The sequence below is a fragment of the Pseudonaja textilis genome, chromosome 2, assembly GCF_049901715.1.
Source record: "Pseudonaja textilis isolate UNSWEBS1 chromosome 2, rPseTex1.2, whole genome shotgun sequence".
Lineage (NCBI taxonomy): Eukaryota > Metazoa > Chordata > Lepidosauria > Squamata > Elapidae > Pseudonaja > Pseudonaja textilis.
In genome coordinates this window covers 3334269-3353416 of record NC_141991.1, presented here as the reverse complement: position 1 = coordinate 3353416, position 19148 = coordinate 3334269, and the positions used below count along the sequence as shown (strand labels likewise).

The 19148-nt window shown below is 44.4% G+C and overlaps 1 protein-coding gene and 4 non-coding genes across 9 annotated transcripts; 2 read left to right on the top strand and 3 right to left on the bottom strand.

Annotated features, from left to right (window-relative positions):
- Positions 1 to 440: 440 nt before the first annotated feature.
- Positions 441 to 514, bottom strand: TRNAN-GUU (transfer RNA asparagine (anticodon GUU)). Its single transcript has one exon. It is a non-coding gene; the product is annotated as a tRNA-Asn (tRNA).
- A 1485-nt stretch (positions 515 to 1999) lies between these two features.
- Positions 2000 to 2071, bottom strand: TRNAE-UUC (transfer RNA glutamic acid (anticodon UUC)). Its single transcript has one exon. It is a non-coding gene; the product is annotated as a tRNA-Glu (tRNA).
- Positions 2072 to 6283: 4212 nt separating this feature from the next.
- Positions 6284 to 6357, top strand: TRNAN-GUU (transfer RNA asparagine (anticodon GUU)). The gene has a single exon. It is a non-coding gene; the product is annotated as a tRNA-Asn (tRNA).
- Positions 6358 to 6379: 22 nt separating this feature from the next.
- Positions 6380 to 6461, top strand: TRNAS-GCU (transfer RNA serine (anticodon GCU)). Its single transcript has one exon. It is a non-coding gene; the product is annotated as a tRNA-Ser (tRNA).
- A 5391-nt stretch (positions 6462 to 11852) lies between these two features.
- On the bottom strand, positions 11853 to 18771 carry LOC113451758 (uncharacterized). 5 transcript variants are annotated; one of them, XM_087928070.1, is made up of 4 exons: positions 18682 to 18771; positions 16247 to 17091; positions 14684 to 14816; positions 11853 to 13181 (listed from the first exon to the last, which is right to left on the bottom strand). In XM_087928070.1, exons 2-4 carry the CDS (start codon positions 17009 to 17011, stop codon positions 12184 to 12186), a joined length of 1896 nt encoding a protein of 631 aa, XP_087784196.1. In that variant the 5' UTR covers positions 17012 to 17091; positions 18682 to 18771; the 3' UTR covers positions 11853 to 12183. The 5 variants fall into 5 exon arrangements, with proteins under 5 accessions (XP_087784196.1, XP_087784199.1, XP_087784198.1 ...); XM_087928073.1 differs by having other exon boundaries at positions 16340 to 17091; XM_087928072.1 differs by having other exon boundaries at positions 16340 to 17091; positions 18477 to 18770.
- Positions 18772 to 19148: the final 377 nt, after the last annotated feature.

Genomic DNA, 19148 nt, shown 5'->3' with positions numbered 1-19148 from the left:
ATCTCGGAATTTTTTTTTCTGGTGAAATTGCCAAATCTTCACCTCCCATAAAGAGCTTCCGTGAGATCCTGGAGCTACCTACCTGTCTCTTCTGCAGAAACCTAATGTCCTAAAAGGAACAAGATTCCCGCAGTTACACAATGCCATGACGCATCTCTCAACTTTCTTAACTTGCCACCTATGTACAAACTGAGGCTGCTATTGATCTGCTCTTGTATACTCAGCAGGAACCAAAATGTAGAAATAATTTCCCTTCTCTCAGGCCTGGGGCCTTGTCTGCTTTTTCTTCTGGGAGGTTAAGCCTAATGAAGCAGATGCCTAAATATTTTAAGTCTAGCAGAAAAAAATATGGAGAGATTGGGAACTGCAATCGCAAGATGAAGAACCAAATGGATCAACTATGCACTGCTGTCATACATTGTTCAATTTATCAAGCAAGCCGTCCCTGGGTGGGCTTGAACCACCATCCTTCTGGTTAACAGCCAGACGTGCTAACCCATTGCGCCACAGAGACCTGGCACAGGCCTCCCTCTCGGCTCCTCCCACCTGAGCATCCATAGCTGGGCTGGCTAGACAGCAATTGAATACCTTTGTTCTGAGACCCGGATGGGAAAAGAGAAACCCTGGATATGAGTATTGCTTCTCTTCAGACAGACTCTCAACAGCTGTGCCAGTGGTGCAGGGGCATCATGCAGGGTTTCCAACCTTGTGACCCAGGTTCGAGTCCCCGGCTGGCGCATGTCTCCTTCCACCTTTTGGTCTTCTAGGATGCACAGGCAGCATCACCGGATGAAGTTTTGATTCCAGATTCTGTTTTAGTGTGAGAAGAAATGCTCTTGATGGATGGCATTGACACAACCTTGGATCCTCAGCAGGAAGCAAAATGTAGAAATATTTTCCTGATTTCCCCATTCTTGCCCACAGGGATGGGATTTGAATGTAGAGCACAGGGCATTAACTACCCATCAACTTCCCCACTCAGCCATCTTCTCAATTTAAGGCTACATCAGGTGTTCCTGGCCTAGACTCAAAACTACCTCCATCTTTCTGCTTAATGGCCCGACACCTTTGACCTCGTGCCTTCCAGAAATATGAGTCCTTTGCTCCACCTGAGCCTACTTGAAGGGCTGACACCCACCTGCCTCCCCCTATTGAATCACAGACAGCTTTGCACCCTCCAAGTTGGGGTAGGTAACAACTGCAATTCCTGCAGCTCTCATCTATCCCAACTGAAAGTCCAAAGCAAGCTGGTTGCATGGAGACTCTGACAAGCCTACTCAAGGAACCAAAGGATGGGATGGTGTTCTGTCTCACCTGTGACCATGAGGTGAGAGTCCAAGCCTCCAAAGGAATATAAATAAACAGACAGGACCAGGAACGATAGAGTTAAATTCCTTTGACTGGAGAAGTCCTTGGCAGTCTTCCAGAAGCTGTCTGCCAAGTCCGATAACAAACAAGACCATAAATCAAAAGGCGAACGCCGCACAATTTGTCAAGCTGCTATTCCGAATAAACAAATTGTCCCGAACGAGGATTCAGAGCTAACACACCCTCTTTTATTTCCTGAGGGGCGTGTCAGTCTCTCAAGTTAGTCCCTGATTTGTTCTTTCTTTTTACGTTGCATTTCACGCTTATGCCTGCGTCTTTGCCTTGCATCAAACCAGCATTCCTTGGCTTGATCCTCAGCCAAGGACTCCGGCACTCTCTCCTGATTATCTGCTGACATCTGAGGCACAACCAGGGAGGAAGGGGAGGAAGATGATTCTGAATCTTCCAGCAAAGCAGGCTCAAACCTCAAGGCCAAATCCTCCTCTTCCTCATTACTTGAGCCTGTGTCTTCTCGCAGAGCAGGCTCAAGCCTCCAAGTCACAACAGGATGGGATGAGGGGAAAGAAAAAGGAAGAAAAGGAAAGGCATTTTTCTGAAAAATTCAGTCAGAAAAATGATCTTTCTTGAAAATTCCACCTACCGGATGATGGGATTTTTGCAAACAAAAGCTTTCCCTGGCTGGGAATCGAACCCAGGCCGCAGAGGAGAAAGCGCCGAATCCTGACCACTAGACCACCAGGGAAGGACAAGGGGGCCTTCATCTCTCCAATTGCTCCTTGGAAGGTTCATCAACTCCAGCCTCAGGTCCTGCAAGTGGGAAGGTTTGTAAGAAAGCCAAAGAATCTCTGCCTTTGAGACTTTCACTTTCTCCTTGGTTGGAGAAAGCTGGGCGCTTGCGAGGAGACCCCTGTTCTACCGCCCAGGCTTTCAGACAGGCAGAAGGGCCAGGTGCGAGCGGAGAGGATTCCTAAACACTTTCTTTAGAGCATACAACATTGTCAAGGTTGCCAGGCTTACTATGGTCAACCCCGAAGCCAACATGGCTGAGCCTGTCTTTCAGGCTTCAAGGTTGCCACAAGAAGGGTGTGTGTGTATGTGTGTGTTAAATAGCTTGGCTTTGCAGTCAAAATAGAAAGTTTTCTTGTGGGAACCAAGGTCATTCTAGCAGGTGGCTGAGGAGTGGAGTAATCAAGCAACCTGGCAGCACTTCTATTGGACAATGTGACCGATGACCTGAGGGGGAAGGGGGAACTTTCACTTTTTAATTAGGTGAAAACCGTGGAAACTTTTCAGAGTCGGTTTATCACCATTTGGGTCAATATGACGTGTCCAATAAATTGTTCTTTGGGGAATCTAACTGCCTCAGAGTTCTGCTTTCTATGAGTGGATTGACTTGGAACGCTGACAGCTACCTTCCAGCTGACTTGCTGAAGATTGCAGCTCCCTCTTGACATCTCTCTGAAGGCCTATAGGCCGTGGACTGGCAGTGGTTGGGGGCCCCCTGGTGTAGGGGCATCATGAAGAGTTGCCAATCTTGTAACTTGAGTTCAAGTTGTGGTAGGCACATGCCTTCTATCACCTTTTACCTTTCTAGGATCCGCAGGCAGCAAAGCCAGACAATGTCTCCCTCCCAGCGGGAGGAAAAGAGCCATGACTTCAAATGGAACAGAAGTTATGAATATCAAAAGAGAACCCTGGCACCAGATACGAGTCTTCGGAATGAGGGAGAACGGTGCCCTTGAGGGTACCAAGGTGGGATCTGAGACTTGGGACTCTTGTCTCCTGCTGTAAATTCAGATCTTCGGGCAAATTAGTTTTCTCTCAGCTTCTCCACGTGGTCTCCTGTTAAGTGGGCGTTTCAAGCTAGCATGAGATGCCAAAACCCTCACGTAGGCCCTTCCAAACATCTCATGTTTGTAATTTGCAATCGACCCAAAGTTCATTAAACATATGACTGAAAAGAAACCATACCAACCAATATGCATGCATAAATTACCTTCCTACTCCAGATTGGAAAAAGCTTAATTCTAAATCCTGCCTGTGGTTTTTGTAGGTAGGAGGTTGCAAAGAAAAAAGTAACAGTGGGGATTAAGGAAATTTAACTGCCCTGTCAACAACTCTCCTGCCTATTAGTTAATAATTGCAGGTTCCCCGATTGTTTGGAGGAACTGCATCTGAACACATCCCTGCTGGGTCTCAGGATGAGGAAACTCTATCATCATTTCTCCCTTTAGAGCAGATGTGCGGAAGGAATATAATCCTCCATCCCTTTCTAGAGTTCACATTGTTCTTCCTTTCCTTAATACTGTTACAATCTACATTTCCACCCTCGCTTCTCATTATGACAGCAAACCACAGCAAATTCTGGGGAAGAAATTTGATGGAGGCTGAATTGGAAGAAGAAATTCAGAATCTGTGGCCTATGTTGTGAGGGTTTCTTCTTTGCTTGTTCAGCTTTATATAAGCGTGAGGGAAAAAAAGAATTTAAAGCATGCTGGGATTCCAGTTGTGGAAAGGGAACTTCATGAGGACAGTGGTGACACCCAAGCAGGAAAAGCCCAAAGGGAACATCAGGCCAGCCATAAAACAAACTTGCATAGGAAAAGAGATTTAATAAAAGGTATTAGAAGAAGCCCCCTAGACAAAAGCCAAGTAATTAAGAAAGCTAGGGAAACAAGAAAAAGAAATCCCTTACAAACAAAAGGTCATGCCAAATCAGCAAAACAAATAGACAAAAGACACGAAATAAATTCCATAGCAGACAGGAGATTGCCAGGAAACAAATAGAAAAAACCATTATAAAGGTAAGAGTTTAAGAAAGAACCGATAGGGCAATCAAGCCACCCCGCAGAGTTATTTTCCACACCTCGCTAAGTATGCCTTCTGGCGAAAATTAAACTCTGACAGGATTTTTTAATATCTAAACATTAAACATTAAATACTAAATGAACATTCACACACAAAGGGAGGAAAAAAGGTATAAAGAACCAGGAATTCACCATTCAAGGTTAGCTAGCTAGCCCCAGGAACGCAGACTTCTTGCTATCTCTTGCCTTCCTGAAAAATAAAAGGAACCCGCTTCCAAGCAGTTGTCTGTGTCCTTGCACCGGAGCCCTCCCAGCAGGAAAATCGAATCCTCAAAAGAAAGGCATTTTCCAGCCTTTCAACACAGTCAAGTATCAGCTAAGGAAAGGGATTTTTGGAAACTGGAAATATAATTGGGACAATCACTCCAGGAACGGTGGTAGATATCTGCCACATTGAAAAACGCTGCAATTTACAAAGGAGTTACTACTTCATGAGGATGAAAATAATGGAATGTAAACTGGGAATGTTTTTTCAGTCCAAAGTGTCTGTATCGGAGATTTCTCACCATAAAGCTCTGGAAGAAATGTCAGAGGAAGAGCTCTGAAAAGGAGCTACTATTTAGAAGTGCTACAAATGGACGTGCAAAGACTTTTCTCCAGCGAAAGGTCCCAAATTCTGATTTTCTGTGAGGATCTCAACCAAAATTTAAATGGGTTCTATTTTGTTTTACCTGTAACCTTAAATTGTTCCCAAAGTGCTGTATCAAAGCACATTAATAGAAAGTTATGTGGAAGGGAAAAGTGTGGAAGAAAAGTTGCACAAGTAGCAGGGATGACTGCAGCCTGGAGAGGATTGTCAGGAAAAGGCCGTTCAAAAGTGTTGGGGACTAAAGAAAAACAGAACTGGTCTGTTGCTCAGTGGTCCAAAGTCCTCTTTTCTGATGAGAGCAACCTTTGCATCTCATTTGGAAACCAAGGACCCAGAGTCTGGAGGAAGAATGGAGAGGCACACACTGCAAGATGCTTGAAGTCCAGTGTGAAGCTGGTGTTGGTCCACTGTGCTTCCTTAAGTCCAGGGTCAATGCACCTGTCTATCAGGAGATTTTGGAGCACTTCCTGCTTCCTTTATGGGGAATGCTGACTTCATTTTCCAGCAGGACTTGGCACCTGCCCACACTGCCAAAAGCACCAAAACCTGGTTCAATGACCATGGGATTACTGTGTTTGATTGGCCAGCAAACTCACCTGACCTGAACCCCATAGAGAATCTATGGGGAATTGCCAATAGAAAGATGAAAGACATGAGACCGAACAATGCAGAAGAGCTGAAGGCCGCTATTGAAGCATCCTGGTCTTCCATAACACCTCAGCAGTGCCACAGGCTGATAGCTTCCATGCCACGCCACATTGAGGCAGTAATTGCTGCAAAAGGGGCCCAAACCAAGTACTGAGTACATCTGCATGCATATACTTTTCAGAGGTCCGATATTGTTCTATGTACAAACCTCTATGTAATATTCTAATTTTCTGAGATTGTGGATTTAGGGTTTTCACGAGCTGTAAGCCATAATCATCTCAATTATGACAAATCACGGCTTGAACTATCTTGCTTTGCATGTAATGAGTCTATCTCATATATTAGTTTCACCTTTTAAGCTGCATTACTGAAATAAATGAACTTTCGCACGATATTCTAATTTTTCGAGTTTCACCTGTACAACCTTAACATTGATGCCTTCTCAATGTCTGCGCAGTTGCTGAAATCATTTGCCTACCCAGTAAAATAAGCAGGACAGCTGAGAGGCAGAGGCATTAAACGTAGATGCTCAAAGCCAAGAGGTGTTAAATGCAAAACGAGGTGTGGTTGATTGTGTGACCGCCAGTATGGAAAAATGAATAGAGCTTGGACATATTTTTTAACAGCAGGCAGCCATCTGTTAGAAAACAAACTCCCCCTTTGGTCTCTCCTGGTGTGGAGACTGAAGCCAAAGCCGGCATCTCTGTGGCAAGGGAACAATTCTGTTGCGTCAATCTAGCACTTACAGGGTAACACCCCCCTGCACCCCCACAAGGGATGGGGAGGAAGTCCCATCTGTCCCACAGCAGCTGCTACACCAGAGAGAGAGTCAAGGGGAGGCCTGTGCCAGGTCTCTGTGGTGCAATGGGTTAGCGCATCTGGCTGTTAACCAGAAGGATGGTGGTTCGAGCCCACCCAGGGATGGCTGCGGGTGCCACACCCCCTTGACGAGGTGGCCGAGTGGTGAAGGTGATGGACTGCTAATCCATTGTGCTCTGCACGCGTGGGTTCGAATCCCACCCTCGTCGGCACTTTTTCCTTCTGGTTGTGGGATTTTGGGGTGAAAGGATTAGTCCTGCTCTGTATATTGGAAGGGTGAAAAGCCAAGCAGTGTCGCTATTTTTGCAGTTTTTGTGCTCTTTCTTCAGGGAGATAATTGTTGTGCTTTCATTATTGTGAAGTACCTCAATTTCTATTGTTCCAAGTCTGATTTTAGGCTATTTTTGGGGAATTTCTTTCTTTCTTTGACAAGACACATATATCACCAGCCCCAAATATTCTCTGTTGTGAATATTGTCTTTTATCCCCCAGTATTTTTCACAGACAACTATCCAGCACCAATGAAGATTGACTGCCAGGTTGAATTGTAGAACCCAAACCAGGTTTAAATGTCTGGCAGCATGCTAACATACATTGACCAAGAAGGCACCCAGTTATTCCTATTAATCATAATGATCTCATTCGAATATTTATTGTTTTTAATTCTGTTTTGCAACAGACTTCTAAACCATCTCTGGATTTTTGGCAAAAAAAATCCTTGTGTCAAAGGACTTCTACAAGTAGTCCTCAACTTTCCACCACAACTGAGCCCAAGATTTCTTTGGTTAAGCAAGGCAGTTAAGTGAGCGTTGTCCCATTTTACAACTTCTCTTGCCACAGTTGTTAAAAGTGAATCACTGCCGTTGTTAAATTAGTACCATGATTGTTAATCGACTCTGGCCTCCCTATTTGTTTGTCAGAAGGTCGCAAAAGGTGGTCACATTACCCCAGGACACTACAAATGTCATGCATATGAGCCAGTTGCCAAGCGTCTTAATTCTGGTCATGTGCCCATGCGGATGATGCAACGATCGGAAGCAGGGGTGGGCGCCCTGGGGGTTCAGGAGATCCCCTAACTAGGATTCTGTGCGGTTCAGAGAACCCCCAAATCTCACTCCTGGTTGCCCCCCACCCACCCAGCCCCTCCCAGGAGTCTGTGAAAATAAATTGACCTCCTGCCACAAAGAAGAGGGGATCCATTTATTTTCCAAAGCACCAGAAAACAGGACAAGAAACAATGGGTGGAAACTAATCAAGGAGAGAAGCAACCTAGAATCAAGGAGAAACGTCCGAACTGTGGTGACAATTAACCAGGGGAACTTTCACGGGTTGTGGGTGCTTCGTCACTGGAGGTTTTTTTTTTTAATAAATAAATTTTATTAATTTTACAATTAAAACAAACCAACAACACATACACAAATGAAAGAAGAAGAAAATGGAAAGAAAAAATAGAAAGCAATTAAAAACATTCTCATCTTCAACAGTTTGTAAGATCTCTTTTTTTTAAACCCTTAATTTATGCCATATACACACACCTAATTCTTGCATATATCTGTATATCACTACTATGGGTTTATCCTATCCTCTTTTGCCTTATAATGTAAAATCTATCTTTGGTCTATCCATTTGTACCAGCAGTTTCAGCTATTGTAGTATATTCTGGTGTTGTGGCTCCGGGCTTGGATTCAGCTCCTGTGATTGATATGAGTTCAAGTAAAGAGGTTATGTCAGAACAATTTGAACCAGCCTGGCTTTCTGATTGGACTGAAAACCAGGATGAGGAGGGGGACGTGACAAAGGACGACAGACCTGATGTATTAGAATTGTCAGGACCTTTGATCTCCTCTGGTTCTTTATCTGATGAACAGCCGGGAATGGCTGACAGGGAAGTTTTGAGAGAGTCTTCTAGTGGAGATGAGAACTTGGAAAATTTGTGGTTAAATGTAAAAAATAGAAGACGGTTGAAAAGGCAAAATCAGCTGGAGCAAATGAGGAGAGCAAGTCAGTAAATTAGCACGTTGCCTTAATAGGTATAAAAGGACACAGCTGGGCTGGTGCATTTTCGCCAGGAACAAAATGTCTATTTGAGTGAGGACGTTACAGCAAAGAGCTCTGGGGTTGAGGATTTATTGCCAGGACTGGTTTGCCGGACAGAGTAAGACTTATGCTGTGGTTTCTGTCAGCCGTTATTTATTAAGACTTTTTCACGTTTGATTTAGTTGTGAAGCGACTGCTTTCCGTTTTGTTTGTTGAATTTCGAAGGGGAGTCATAACATTGAGGTGTCTTTATTTTTTAGTGCCAAAGTTAATTTGTCCATTTCTGCACAACTTGAAATTTTTTGAATGATCGTATCCACTGATGGAACCTGAGGCTTCCAACATTGGGCAAAAGCTAATCTGGCCACTGTCAAAAAGTGTATTATTGTGTATTTCACGAAAAAAAAAGAAAAAAAATAGCATCACTGGAGGTTTTTAAGAAGAGACTGGACAACAGCCACTTGTCTGAAATGGTACAGGGTTTCCTGATGGAGCAGGGGGTTGGGCTAGAGGACCTCTAAGGCTCCTTCCAGCTCGATTCTGATTCTGACAGTTTTTAAGTGTGAAGGCTGGTTTTAAATCACTTTTTTTAGTGCAGGTGTTTTGGTATTTATTTTCATTTATCCACAAAAGTAAAATACAAAACAGAAAAACAAACATGCAACATTAACAATGGAAAAAAAAAGGAGAGATAAAATTCTTTGTACACAAAAGAAAGGGGAGAAAAAAACCCAAATGTGCAATAGATCTAAATCTTAAAACATAAAAAGAATCCATCCTGACTGGCTGTTAAAAAAATACATACAGGTAGCCCTAGACAGGAGGCCTCCAAACTTGGCAACTTTTAAGACTTGTGGACTTCAACTCCCAGAATTCTAGCTATGCTGGCTGAGGAATTCTGGGAGTTGAAGTCCACAAGTCTTACAAGTTGCCAAGTTTGGGGACCCCTGTGCTAGACCTGCAGTGTGGGGTCAAAGTTACGATGACACAGAAAAAATGTGACTTATGACAGTGGTGGGATTCAAGTTTTTTTTAATTCCGGTTCTGTGGGTGTGGCTTGGTAGGCGTGGCTTTGCTTGGTGGGCATGGCTTGGCTTGGTGGGTGTGGTTTGGTCAGCTTGGCAGGGGAAAGTTACTGCAAAATCCCTCCCCCCCACCCCACTAACCTGCTTTCCAGCTCCGTTCTCCTGTGCAGGGCAACAAAGAAAGACCCAGCCGATCAGCTGGGACTCGGGAGTCAGAGAATACATGGGGGTGGGGCCAGTCAGAGGTGGTATTTGCCAGATCTCCAAACTACTCGAAATGCCCGCTACCGGTTCTCCAGAACTGGTCAGAACCTGCTGAATACCACCTCTGATTTATGACCATTTTTCACACTTTAGGACCTTTGCAGCTTCCCCATGGTCACATGATCAACATTCAAATACTTGGCAACCAATTTATCATGGTCGCAGTGTTCCCGTGGTCATGTTTGGTGGCCTTATGACAAGCAGAGCCAATGGGGAAGTCAGATTCCCTTAAGAACCAGGATACAAACTTATCAAACTATAGTGATTCACTTAAGAACGGTGGTTTGAAAGGTCGTTAAAAAAAGGGGGCGAAACTCACTTAACCAATGTCTCACTGAACAACAGAAATGTTGAGCTCAATTGTGGCTGTAAGTCGAGGACTACCTGTAAATTAAAAAAACAAACAAACCCTGATAGGTTCTCCTTCCCTTTCATAACAAGTCTATAAACAATTATGAACTTTCCCATCCTCATTCAACCAAAAGATTGTATTAAATAAACCGGTATTCCTGTTAATAGGAGCCTTTGCGGCGCAGTGGTTAGAGTGCAGTACTGCAAGCTACTTCTGCCGCAGCCAGCTGCCTACCATTTGGCAGTTCAAATCCCACCAGGGTCAAGGTTGACTCAGACTTCCATCCTTCCAAGGTGGGTAAAATGAGGACCCAGATTGTTGGAGGCAATGTGCTGACTCTGTAAACCAGGGGTTTCCAACTACCGGGCCCCGGACCGATACCGGTCCATGGATCATTTTCTACCAGGCCACAGGTACTTGGGCACCGCCATCTTGTTTCGACAGCACTTGAGAAAGTGCTTCTGGGTGAGCTTGGAAAGCGGCGTTTGGGTGCTGAAGGAATCCTCACGCCTTAGTTTCGTCGAAGGGGAGGGGCAGCTTCGAACAAAGAGCCATCCCAATGGCGGTGGAGTCTCGCATTACTCAGGAGGAGATTAAGAAAGAGCCCAAAAAGCCCATCGACCGCGAGAAGGTACAAAGGAGGAGTTGAAGGTGGCAGGGAGAAACAGGGGACGGCTGGCTGGCCGGTCGCTCGGCTTGCCTTGCCTTGGTCGTGCTTGCTGATGCCAGTACCGGTCCGTGGATCATTTGGCCATGGTTCAAAAAAGGTTCGGGACCACTGCTGTAAACCACTTAGAGAGGGCTCTAAAGCACTATAAAAAGCGGTATATAAGTCCAAGTGCTATTGCTACTGCTATTGCTCTTCCAGATGAGAGAAGCTATCCATCTAATAATCAAATAGACTATCTTTATCTCTATCTCTACTTATATTATTTTTCTAATTGAAAGTTAACTATTTGATCTATATTTGATGTGAGAAATGCAAGGTCCAGTTAGAGAATAAGCAATTCGTGAAAGTATCCTCAGTTCCAATCCTGACGTATATATCAACTAGTGGTGGGATTCAATATTTTTTTACTACCGGTTCTAAATGGATGTGGCTTGGTGGCCATGGTATGGCTTGGTGGGTGTGCAGTGGCTTGGTGGGCGTGGCAGAGGAAGGATATCGCCAAATCCCCATTCCCTCCCCACTTCACTAACCTGCTTTCCAGCTCCGTTCTCTTGTGCAGGGCAACCAAAGAAGACCCAGCTCATCAGCTGGGATTCGGGAGGCAGAAAATAGATTTGGGCGGGGCCAGTCAGAGGTGGTATTTGCCAGTTCTCCAAACTACTCCAAATTTACATTACCGGTTCTCCAGAACTGGTCAGAACCTGCTGAATCTCCACCTCTGATATCAACTCTGAAAGGTCACAGGGGCAAAGATATTCTATCTAACCAAACGTTTGCTCTCATCTTTAATGATGGCTTGTCCTGACTTGCAGGTGTTCCTGACTTAACAACCACAACTGAGACCAGAATTTCTGCTGATAAACAAGACCATGGTTAGCTTTGTCCCACTTTACAAACTTTCCTACCACCACTGTGAAGTGAATCACTGCAGTTGTTACATTAGTAACGCAGTTGTTAAAACTGAATCTGGCTTCCCCACTGACTTTGCTTTCCGATGGGCGCAAAAAAAGTGGATCAAACAACCACGAGATACCGCAACCGTCATAAATATATGCAGTTGCCAAAGAGTTCAAGTTTTGATCACGTGACCACCAGAATGTCGCCATGGTGTGAAAAATGGTCCTAAGTAACTTTTTTTTTTAGTGCCGCTGTAACTTTGAACAGTCCCTAAATGTACCATTGTAAACTGAGGACTACCTGTCTGTTGTCAGGATTCCGACACTTAACCCCATTTAAATCATGAGTCTCTAGCCAAACTCCAAAAGGATTTATTGGGAGTTAAAAAATGTGGCATTGCCTGGGTGTAGCCGACTCTGAGGCACATCATTCATTGTCACCCTTGACCCTGGTTTTCCCCCACCCCCTGGGTGTATCATAATTCATATTCTCCAATGGGACACATCCATAGCCAAGAATCATCCATCATACTCTCCAGTTAGAATTTTGCACGGCAGAAACTTCAGTCACCTAGAAACTATCTTTGAAAACATGTATGGAATGCAAGCTGCCCACTGCTTCCCCGCTCCCTTTCTGTTGGCAACTCTAAACAGACCATAGAAATATTTTATGAGTTGACATCTGTCTTATGATCTCTTTCCCAGCTTTGCTCCCTGATGGGCGTCGAGATCTGATCTTTCCTCTAAATGAGTCTGGTCGGCTGAGCGCCGGTATGGATTCCCTCCTGTATGAATGCGTTCGTGTGTCACCAGGCCAGACTTCTGACAAAAGGTCTTCCCGCACCGTGAGCACTGGTATGGTTTCACTCCCGTGTGAATTCGCTCGTGGGTGATGAGGTTTGACCCGTCGGTGAAGCTCTTCAGACACACTGAGCACCGATACGGTTTCACCCCGGTGTGGATCCTTTCGTGAACCCTCAGGACGGCTGCGGTGCGGAAATCCTTCCCACAGCTGGAACATTTGTAGGGCTTCTCCCCCAAGTGGATTTTTTCATGGACACTCAGGGTTCCTTTCTGACGGAAAGTCTTCCCGCACGTCAAGCATTTGAAAGGCTTCTCGTCCATGTGGATTTTTTCATGGATGGTGAGTGTCCCCTTTTGCCGGAAGCTCTTCTCGCAGTACGGGCATTGGTATGGCTTCTCTCCGGTATGGATCCTCTTGTGGGTGATGAGGTTGGAGCTGCTGGTAAAGGTTTTCTGGCACGTGGGACACCGAAAGGGAACCTCGCCGGTATGAATTCCTGTGTGGGCCTTTAGTTGGGCAGATTTGCGAAAAGGGAGGCCGCATTCCGTACACGTATATGGCTTCTCTCCGGTGTGAATTCTTTCATGTACCCGAAAATTGGAGCTCCACCGGAAACGTTTGCCACAGTGGCACTGGTGGATTTTATGGCCGGTCTTGGCTTCTTCTGGATCGGAATTGCTTTTACCGACCGAAACAACTTTGTCCACATTTCTTTTGGGTGAATTCCATCCTGTTTCTAGAGTCTCTTGGTTGTTAGGTCTCTCTTCCTCCTTGAAACACTGGAAGGGTATGCTGTCTCTTTTTAGCGTCTCATTTTCTGGTGCCTCAGAAATGCTCTGACGAAGATGGTTGTCTTGGTTCATCTGTCTGTGATTGTTGGCTTGGGGAAGGAAGAAGGTCATACATTTTTAGTCAGGTGACGTTCTAGGTCAGGGGTGTCAAACTCGCGGCGTCCTGTTGCCATAACATGACGTATCGCAATGTTTCCCCCCCCTTCACGGAGCTGGGGTGGGCGTGGCCTGCGCGTGACGCATCCAGCCTGTGGTCCGCCAGTTTGACACCCCTTCCCTGTTCTAGGTCAAAATTCAGCAGGGTTCAGGATTTTTCTACAGAGTTCACAAACACTTGCGTTTACCTCTGTATTAGTAGCGATTCTTTACTATTGGATTTTATGTAGTGTTTCTTAATCTTGTTTAAACATAAGCCTCTTCGAATGTTTAATCGCAGGGCATATATGCTTTTAGGTATCAAATACTTTGTGGCTATGTGGGCTACTCTATTAACAAATTTCATGTTGGGGTTTATGTGACACAACCACTCTTGTTTTTAAAGGGGAAAAATATCTGCACATTCCTGACCTAATAAGTCATGGAGAAGGTAAACTTCCAACGGCTTCTCCATTTCACGATATTTTTCTGGGTGCAAGGAATATGTTTGGGAGGACAATTAATGACTGCCATGTCAGAGTATATTCATGAACTGGAATAGGGCTTAGTATCAAGGTCAGCCAATGAGAGCTGAATTGGGGGTTGAAACTTAAAGAATCTGTGCCTGGTTTATCTCTGTTCTGTGCTCAGCTCTAAAGTGAAGGAGAAACTACACTTGCTTGCTTGCTGAAATGGAGTTCTGCTCTGAGCTGCTGCTGCTTGTGTTTTTTTGCTTACGTTACAGTGAAAGAATCTACAAATGGTATTGTAAACTTTACTTCAAATGTTATGTTTATAAAGAAGTTAATGATCCTGCTGAATCAGTCATCTGTGTATTTTCTGGACTTGAATTTCTGCTGCAAACTCTTTTAACATGCCAGATGAACTGTTTTAGATAAGAACAGGGGTCCATCTAATTATATAAGTATAATATAAATCTAAATGCGAATGCAAAATGGAATAATTTGACTCAGATTTGCTACTAAGATTAGCAGAAAGCTGTAGGTCAAAAAAAAGGGGGCATAAATGCAAACTCTTATCCTATTTATGGAGCACACTCATCTTCCTACTTGTGCAGGATTCCAACCAGTTCTCTCACAACTGAAGGAGAATTATACCACTAGGATCGATGCTAGATTAGCAACTCTTGTTCAGATGTTAAAGATCCTCGGTGGCGCAGTGGTTAGCGTGCGGTACTGCAGGCTAACTCTGCTGACAGCCATGTGCCTGCAATTTGGCAGATCGACTCTCACCGGGCTCAAGGTTGACTCAGCCTTCCATCTTTCCAAGGTGGGTAAAATGAGGGCCCAAATTGTTGGGGGCAATATGCTGACTCTGTAAACCACTTAGAGAGGGTAGTAAAGTACTATAAAGTGGTATATAAGTCTAAGTGCTAAATGCTATCAAGGGAGAAACGCTCAACACCTTTGGCTGATGAAATGCAGCCCATGCTTACTGAATGAATTCATTTTTTCGTCAATGTCCAGCTTCATCTCCTTGGACAGCTGCCATCCCCATGAACCTAGTGGTAAGCATTGGCTTCCCTGGGAAGGCTCTTCAGTTGGTAGCATGCCCAAAAGATCCGGACTCTGGAATGACACGAAACAATTATTCAGTGGAGCAAAATCCATCAGCTGTGATGGGAGAATAGGTAACCTACACATCTCAGCCTTCTTTCATCTTTCTCTCAATGTGGAGGGATATTAAAAACAGTTTCTCCCTCACTTACTCTGGATAGCAAACAGCTCTGGGCTCCTCGGTCTCCTGGTAGTAAAACTGCGGGGAGATTAAAACAATTTCTCCTTCACTGACTCTGTATAGAAGTAAAAAGCCAGAGACTAGTGGAGAAATAGACTTAGAAGGTACCATGAATCTTCAAAGCTTTGTTCCTTAATTTGATCTAATATGTAAAAAAAAATGGAATTAGAGAACCTCTGTTTCCTGACAGAACAATTATGCCTTCCATCGAGGACCTGTATATTGCACCAGTCAAAAAGAGGGCTGTGAAAATATTTACAGACCCCTCGCATCCTGGACATAAACTGTTTCAACTCCTACTCTCAAAACGACGCTATAGAGCACTGCACACTAGAACAACTAGACACAAGGACAATTTTTCCCCAAATGCCATCACTCTGGTAAACATATAATTCCCTCAACACTGTTCAACTATTTACAAAGTCTGCACTACTATTACCATTAATTTTCCCATCACTCCTTATCACCCATCCTCTCCCACTTGTGACTGTATGACCGTAACTTTGTCACTTGTATCCTTATGATCTATATTGATTTGATTGCTTAGTGTACCCTATGGCTAGTATTAAGTGTTGAACCTGATGATTCTTGACTCTTGACGGTTGTATCTGTTCTTTTATGTATATGAGAGTATTTGTACCAAGACAAATTCCTTGTGTGTGTCCAATCGCACTTGGCCTGTTCTGTTCTGATTCTGTTCTGATTCTATTCTATTCTATTCTATTCTATTCTATTCTATTCTATTCTATTCTATTCTATTCTATTCCATTCCATTCCAATTCTATTCTATTCTAATTCTATTCTGTTCTAAATTCTATTCTATTCTAATCAGTGAAACAACTTTCCTCAAGAAGTTATGAATGCTCCAACACTGCAAGTTTTTAAAAAGATGTTGGATAACCATTTGTATGAAGTGGTGTAGGGTTTCCTGCCTAGGCAGGGGGTTGGACTAGAAGACCTCCAAGGTCCCTTCCAATTCAATTCAATTCAATTCAATTCAATTCAATGCTATGCTATGCTATGCTATGCTATGCTATGCTATGCTATGCTATGCTATGCTATTCTATCCTATCCTATCCTATCCTATCCTATCCTATTCTATTCCTATTCACATTGCCTTGGCTATTGGGTCCCTTCAGACAACCAAGCTCTACTCGATTCTCACTATTCCTGAAAAAGCAGAGAGTGGAAAGATGCATTCAATTCCCGTTCTCCTCCATCTTCTGGAGAACCACCTGAAGACCATCACCAGAAACTTCACCTCTTCCTCCTGTTTCACGGAGCTCCGCTTCGACAGAAACTCCTCAGCCAAAAGCACAGCCCCAGTGCAAGTCTCAGGGCCGTGAGCCCTCACCCAGCTCTGCATCCCCGGAGGCAGGACAGTCAGAAACTGCTCCAGAACCAGCAGCTCCAGGATCTCCTCCTTCGAGCACCTCTCAGCCTTCAACCACTGCCAGCAAAGTTCCTGGAGATGCCTGTAAACACCCCTGGGCCCCTCCGCCTCCTGGTAGCAAAACTGCCGGAAATCCCGGCGCTGTTTCTCCCTGGCCAGGGCCTCCCCTCGCAAGATGGCAGCCTTCACCTTCCCATAGTCTCCTCTTTCTTGGCTGCTAAGGCTGTCGAAGGCCTCCTTCGCTTCTTGTCTGAATCCTGGCAAAAGGAGAGTCGTCCATTGGTCCCGGGGCCATTTGCAGGCAGATGCAACTTGCTCAAAGGAAGTTAGGAAGGCCTTCGTGTTGACCCATGGCGTTGGCTCCTCTACTGCATCAGCGGGGGCCATCTCCGAGCAAGGACCTGGCAGGCTCCTGAGGAACTCCTGACACTGGGCTTCCCAGCAATCTTGCAGTCCCTCTTCCGGTTTGCATTTCAATTGTTGGAGAGGAACCATGCCAGAGGGAGCTTTCATTGCCTCCAAATCGGACCAGAGTTTGACCAGCGAAGTACTCTGTTTCTGCATCTTCAACTCCGGGTGCTCCATCGTCTCTTCCTCCATGGACATGTTCACCTGCAGACTCAAGGTCTCCATCACTTAAACCTTCCTTTCTACCAAATCTTGTGAATCTTTGGCTAAAATCAGCTTTCTGATTAGCAGCAAGGTGGCCTTTCCTGCCGTGAAAAAAACAGATACGCAAAAGAGTATTTAGAAAGTCATTCTGTCCCAAAGCTAAGCATATATATATTTCTAGAGTCTTCCTGACCTTCTGGATTTCTTGGTTCAGAGATATTTTGGATTCGCACTCATTCCATCCCCTGAATGGCATAGATCAAGGAGATAACATCATTTTAAATTTAAATTTAAAATATAACCAAGTATTTTTCCCCCAAGTTGCTCGCATATGTTAGCAAGCTCCTGATCAGGGTGTTGTTGTTTTTTGTTGTTGTTGCAAGATGTCCAGAATTGTTTGACACAAGATGACAGCAAAATAATAATAATAATGATGATGATGATGATGATGATGATAAGGAGGAGGAGGAGGAGAAGAAGAGGAGGAAGAGGAAGAGGAGGAGGAAGAAGAGGAAGAAGAAGAAGAAGAAGAAGAAGAAGAGGAAGAGGAAGAGGAAGAGGAAGAGGAGGAGGAGGAGGAGGAGGAGGAAGAAGAGGAAGAAGAAGAAGAAGAAGAAGAAGAAGAAGAAGAAGAAGAAGAAGAAGAAGAAGAAGAAGAAGAACCAACAACAACAACAACAACAACAACAACAAAACAACAACAACAACCAAAGAAAAAGGAGAAATTTGGTTCTGGCAGCTTGGTCAAGGAAAAGACTTGTTTGGTCTGTTTTACATAATTTTTTGCAACTCAAGAAAACCTTATACATTCAGACAATTGACTTGGTAGGATGTCAAATGTGTGGGCGTAGGATAGGTTAGAGATGATAGATAGTTAGATAGTTAGATAGATAGATAGATAGATAGATAGATAGATAGATAGATAGATAGATAGATAGATAGATAGATAGATAGATGGATGGATGGATGGATGGATGGATGGATGGATGGATGGATGGATGGATGGATGGATGGATTAGATGATAGATAGATGAGAGAGATGATAGATAAGTTAGAGGATGGATGGATGGATAGATGGATGGATGAATAGATAGATAGATAGATAGATAGATAGATAGATAGATAGATAGATAGATAGATAGATAGATGATACATGAGAGGAGAGAGAGAAGATAGATTAGATGATAAATTAGATAGATAGACAGATAGATAGATAGATGATAGATTAGATGAGAGATGAGAGAGAGATGAAAGAGAAGGTAGATTAGATGATAGATATAATAGAGAGAGAGCTAATAGATATAGATAATAGATATAGAGATAAATAGAGATAGATACATGGATAGATAAGTAGATAGAGATGGTAGATGATGGATGGATAGATGATAGATGGCTAGGCCGACAGATAGAGAAGAGAGAGAGAAAGCTTTCGCTCCATCCCAAACAGCAAGGCCATCCATCTTACTCGCCAGTTAGAGAAACTGACCGGGTTCCGTTCAGAAGTTGGCTAAACAACAACTTCCAATGCCTCCCGCTGCAAGACCTCGACCTCTACGTGCGTCCGTGCACGGAGATGATTGCCGGGGATGACACGAAGGTTGCGAAAGGCGTTACTAACTGCACCCTCGTAGCTTGCAGAAACCCGTGCAATCCTCTTCTCTGGCAACTTAGCCCAACATGCCCTCCAGAACCTGTTGCTTTCCTCCAAGGGAGAAACCGGGAACCCTGAAGAAGCCGAGGGTCTCAGCAAAGGGGAAGGGGGAGCGGGAAGGCAGCCGTGCACGGCGAACCTCTTTTCCGGTTCTCCTTCGAATTCTCTTTGGCGAGAGGATTCCTCCAACGTCGCAGCTAGCATTGCCATTGCCGGACACCGATTGGGAACCTGAAGTATAGCTACAACCTACTACTCCGAATTGAACTGGAGCCTCTTGGTGGCGGTGGTGGTGACGACATTCTCATCCTTCCAAAAGTCTGTCTCTCTATGGTTTTAACCCTTGCCACTGACACGGATGCCTCCCGCTCTAGGATTTTTCTTTCTGTTCCCCCAATCTCTCTCAGCGATTTTGCAAGGGCGATCCCAGATTGGCTTCAGTGCAGTAACTTTAAAGTTATGGAGAAGATGAGAGTCTCATCTCTGCTCCCTGCTAACATTTTCTAC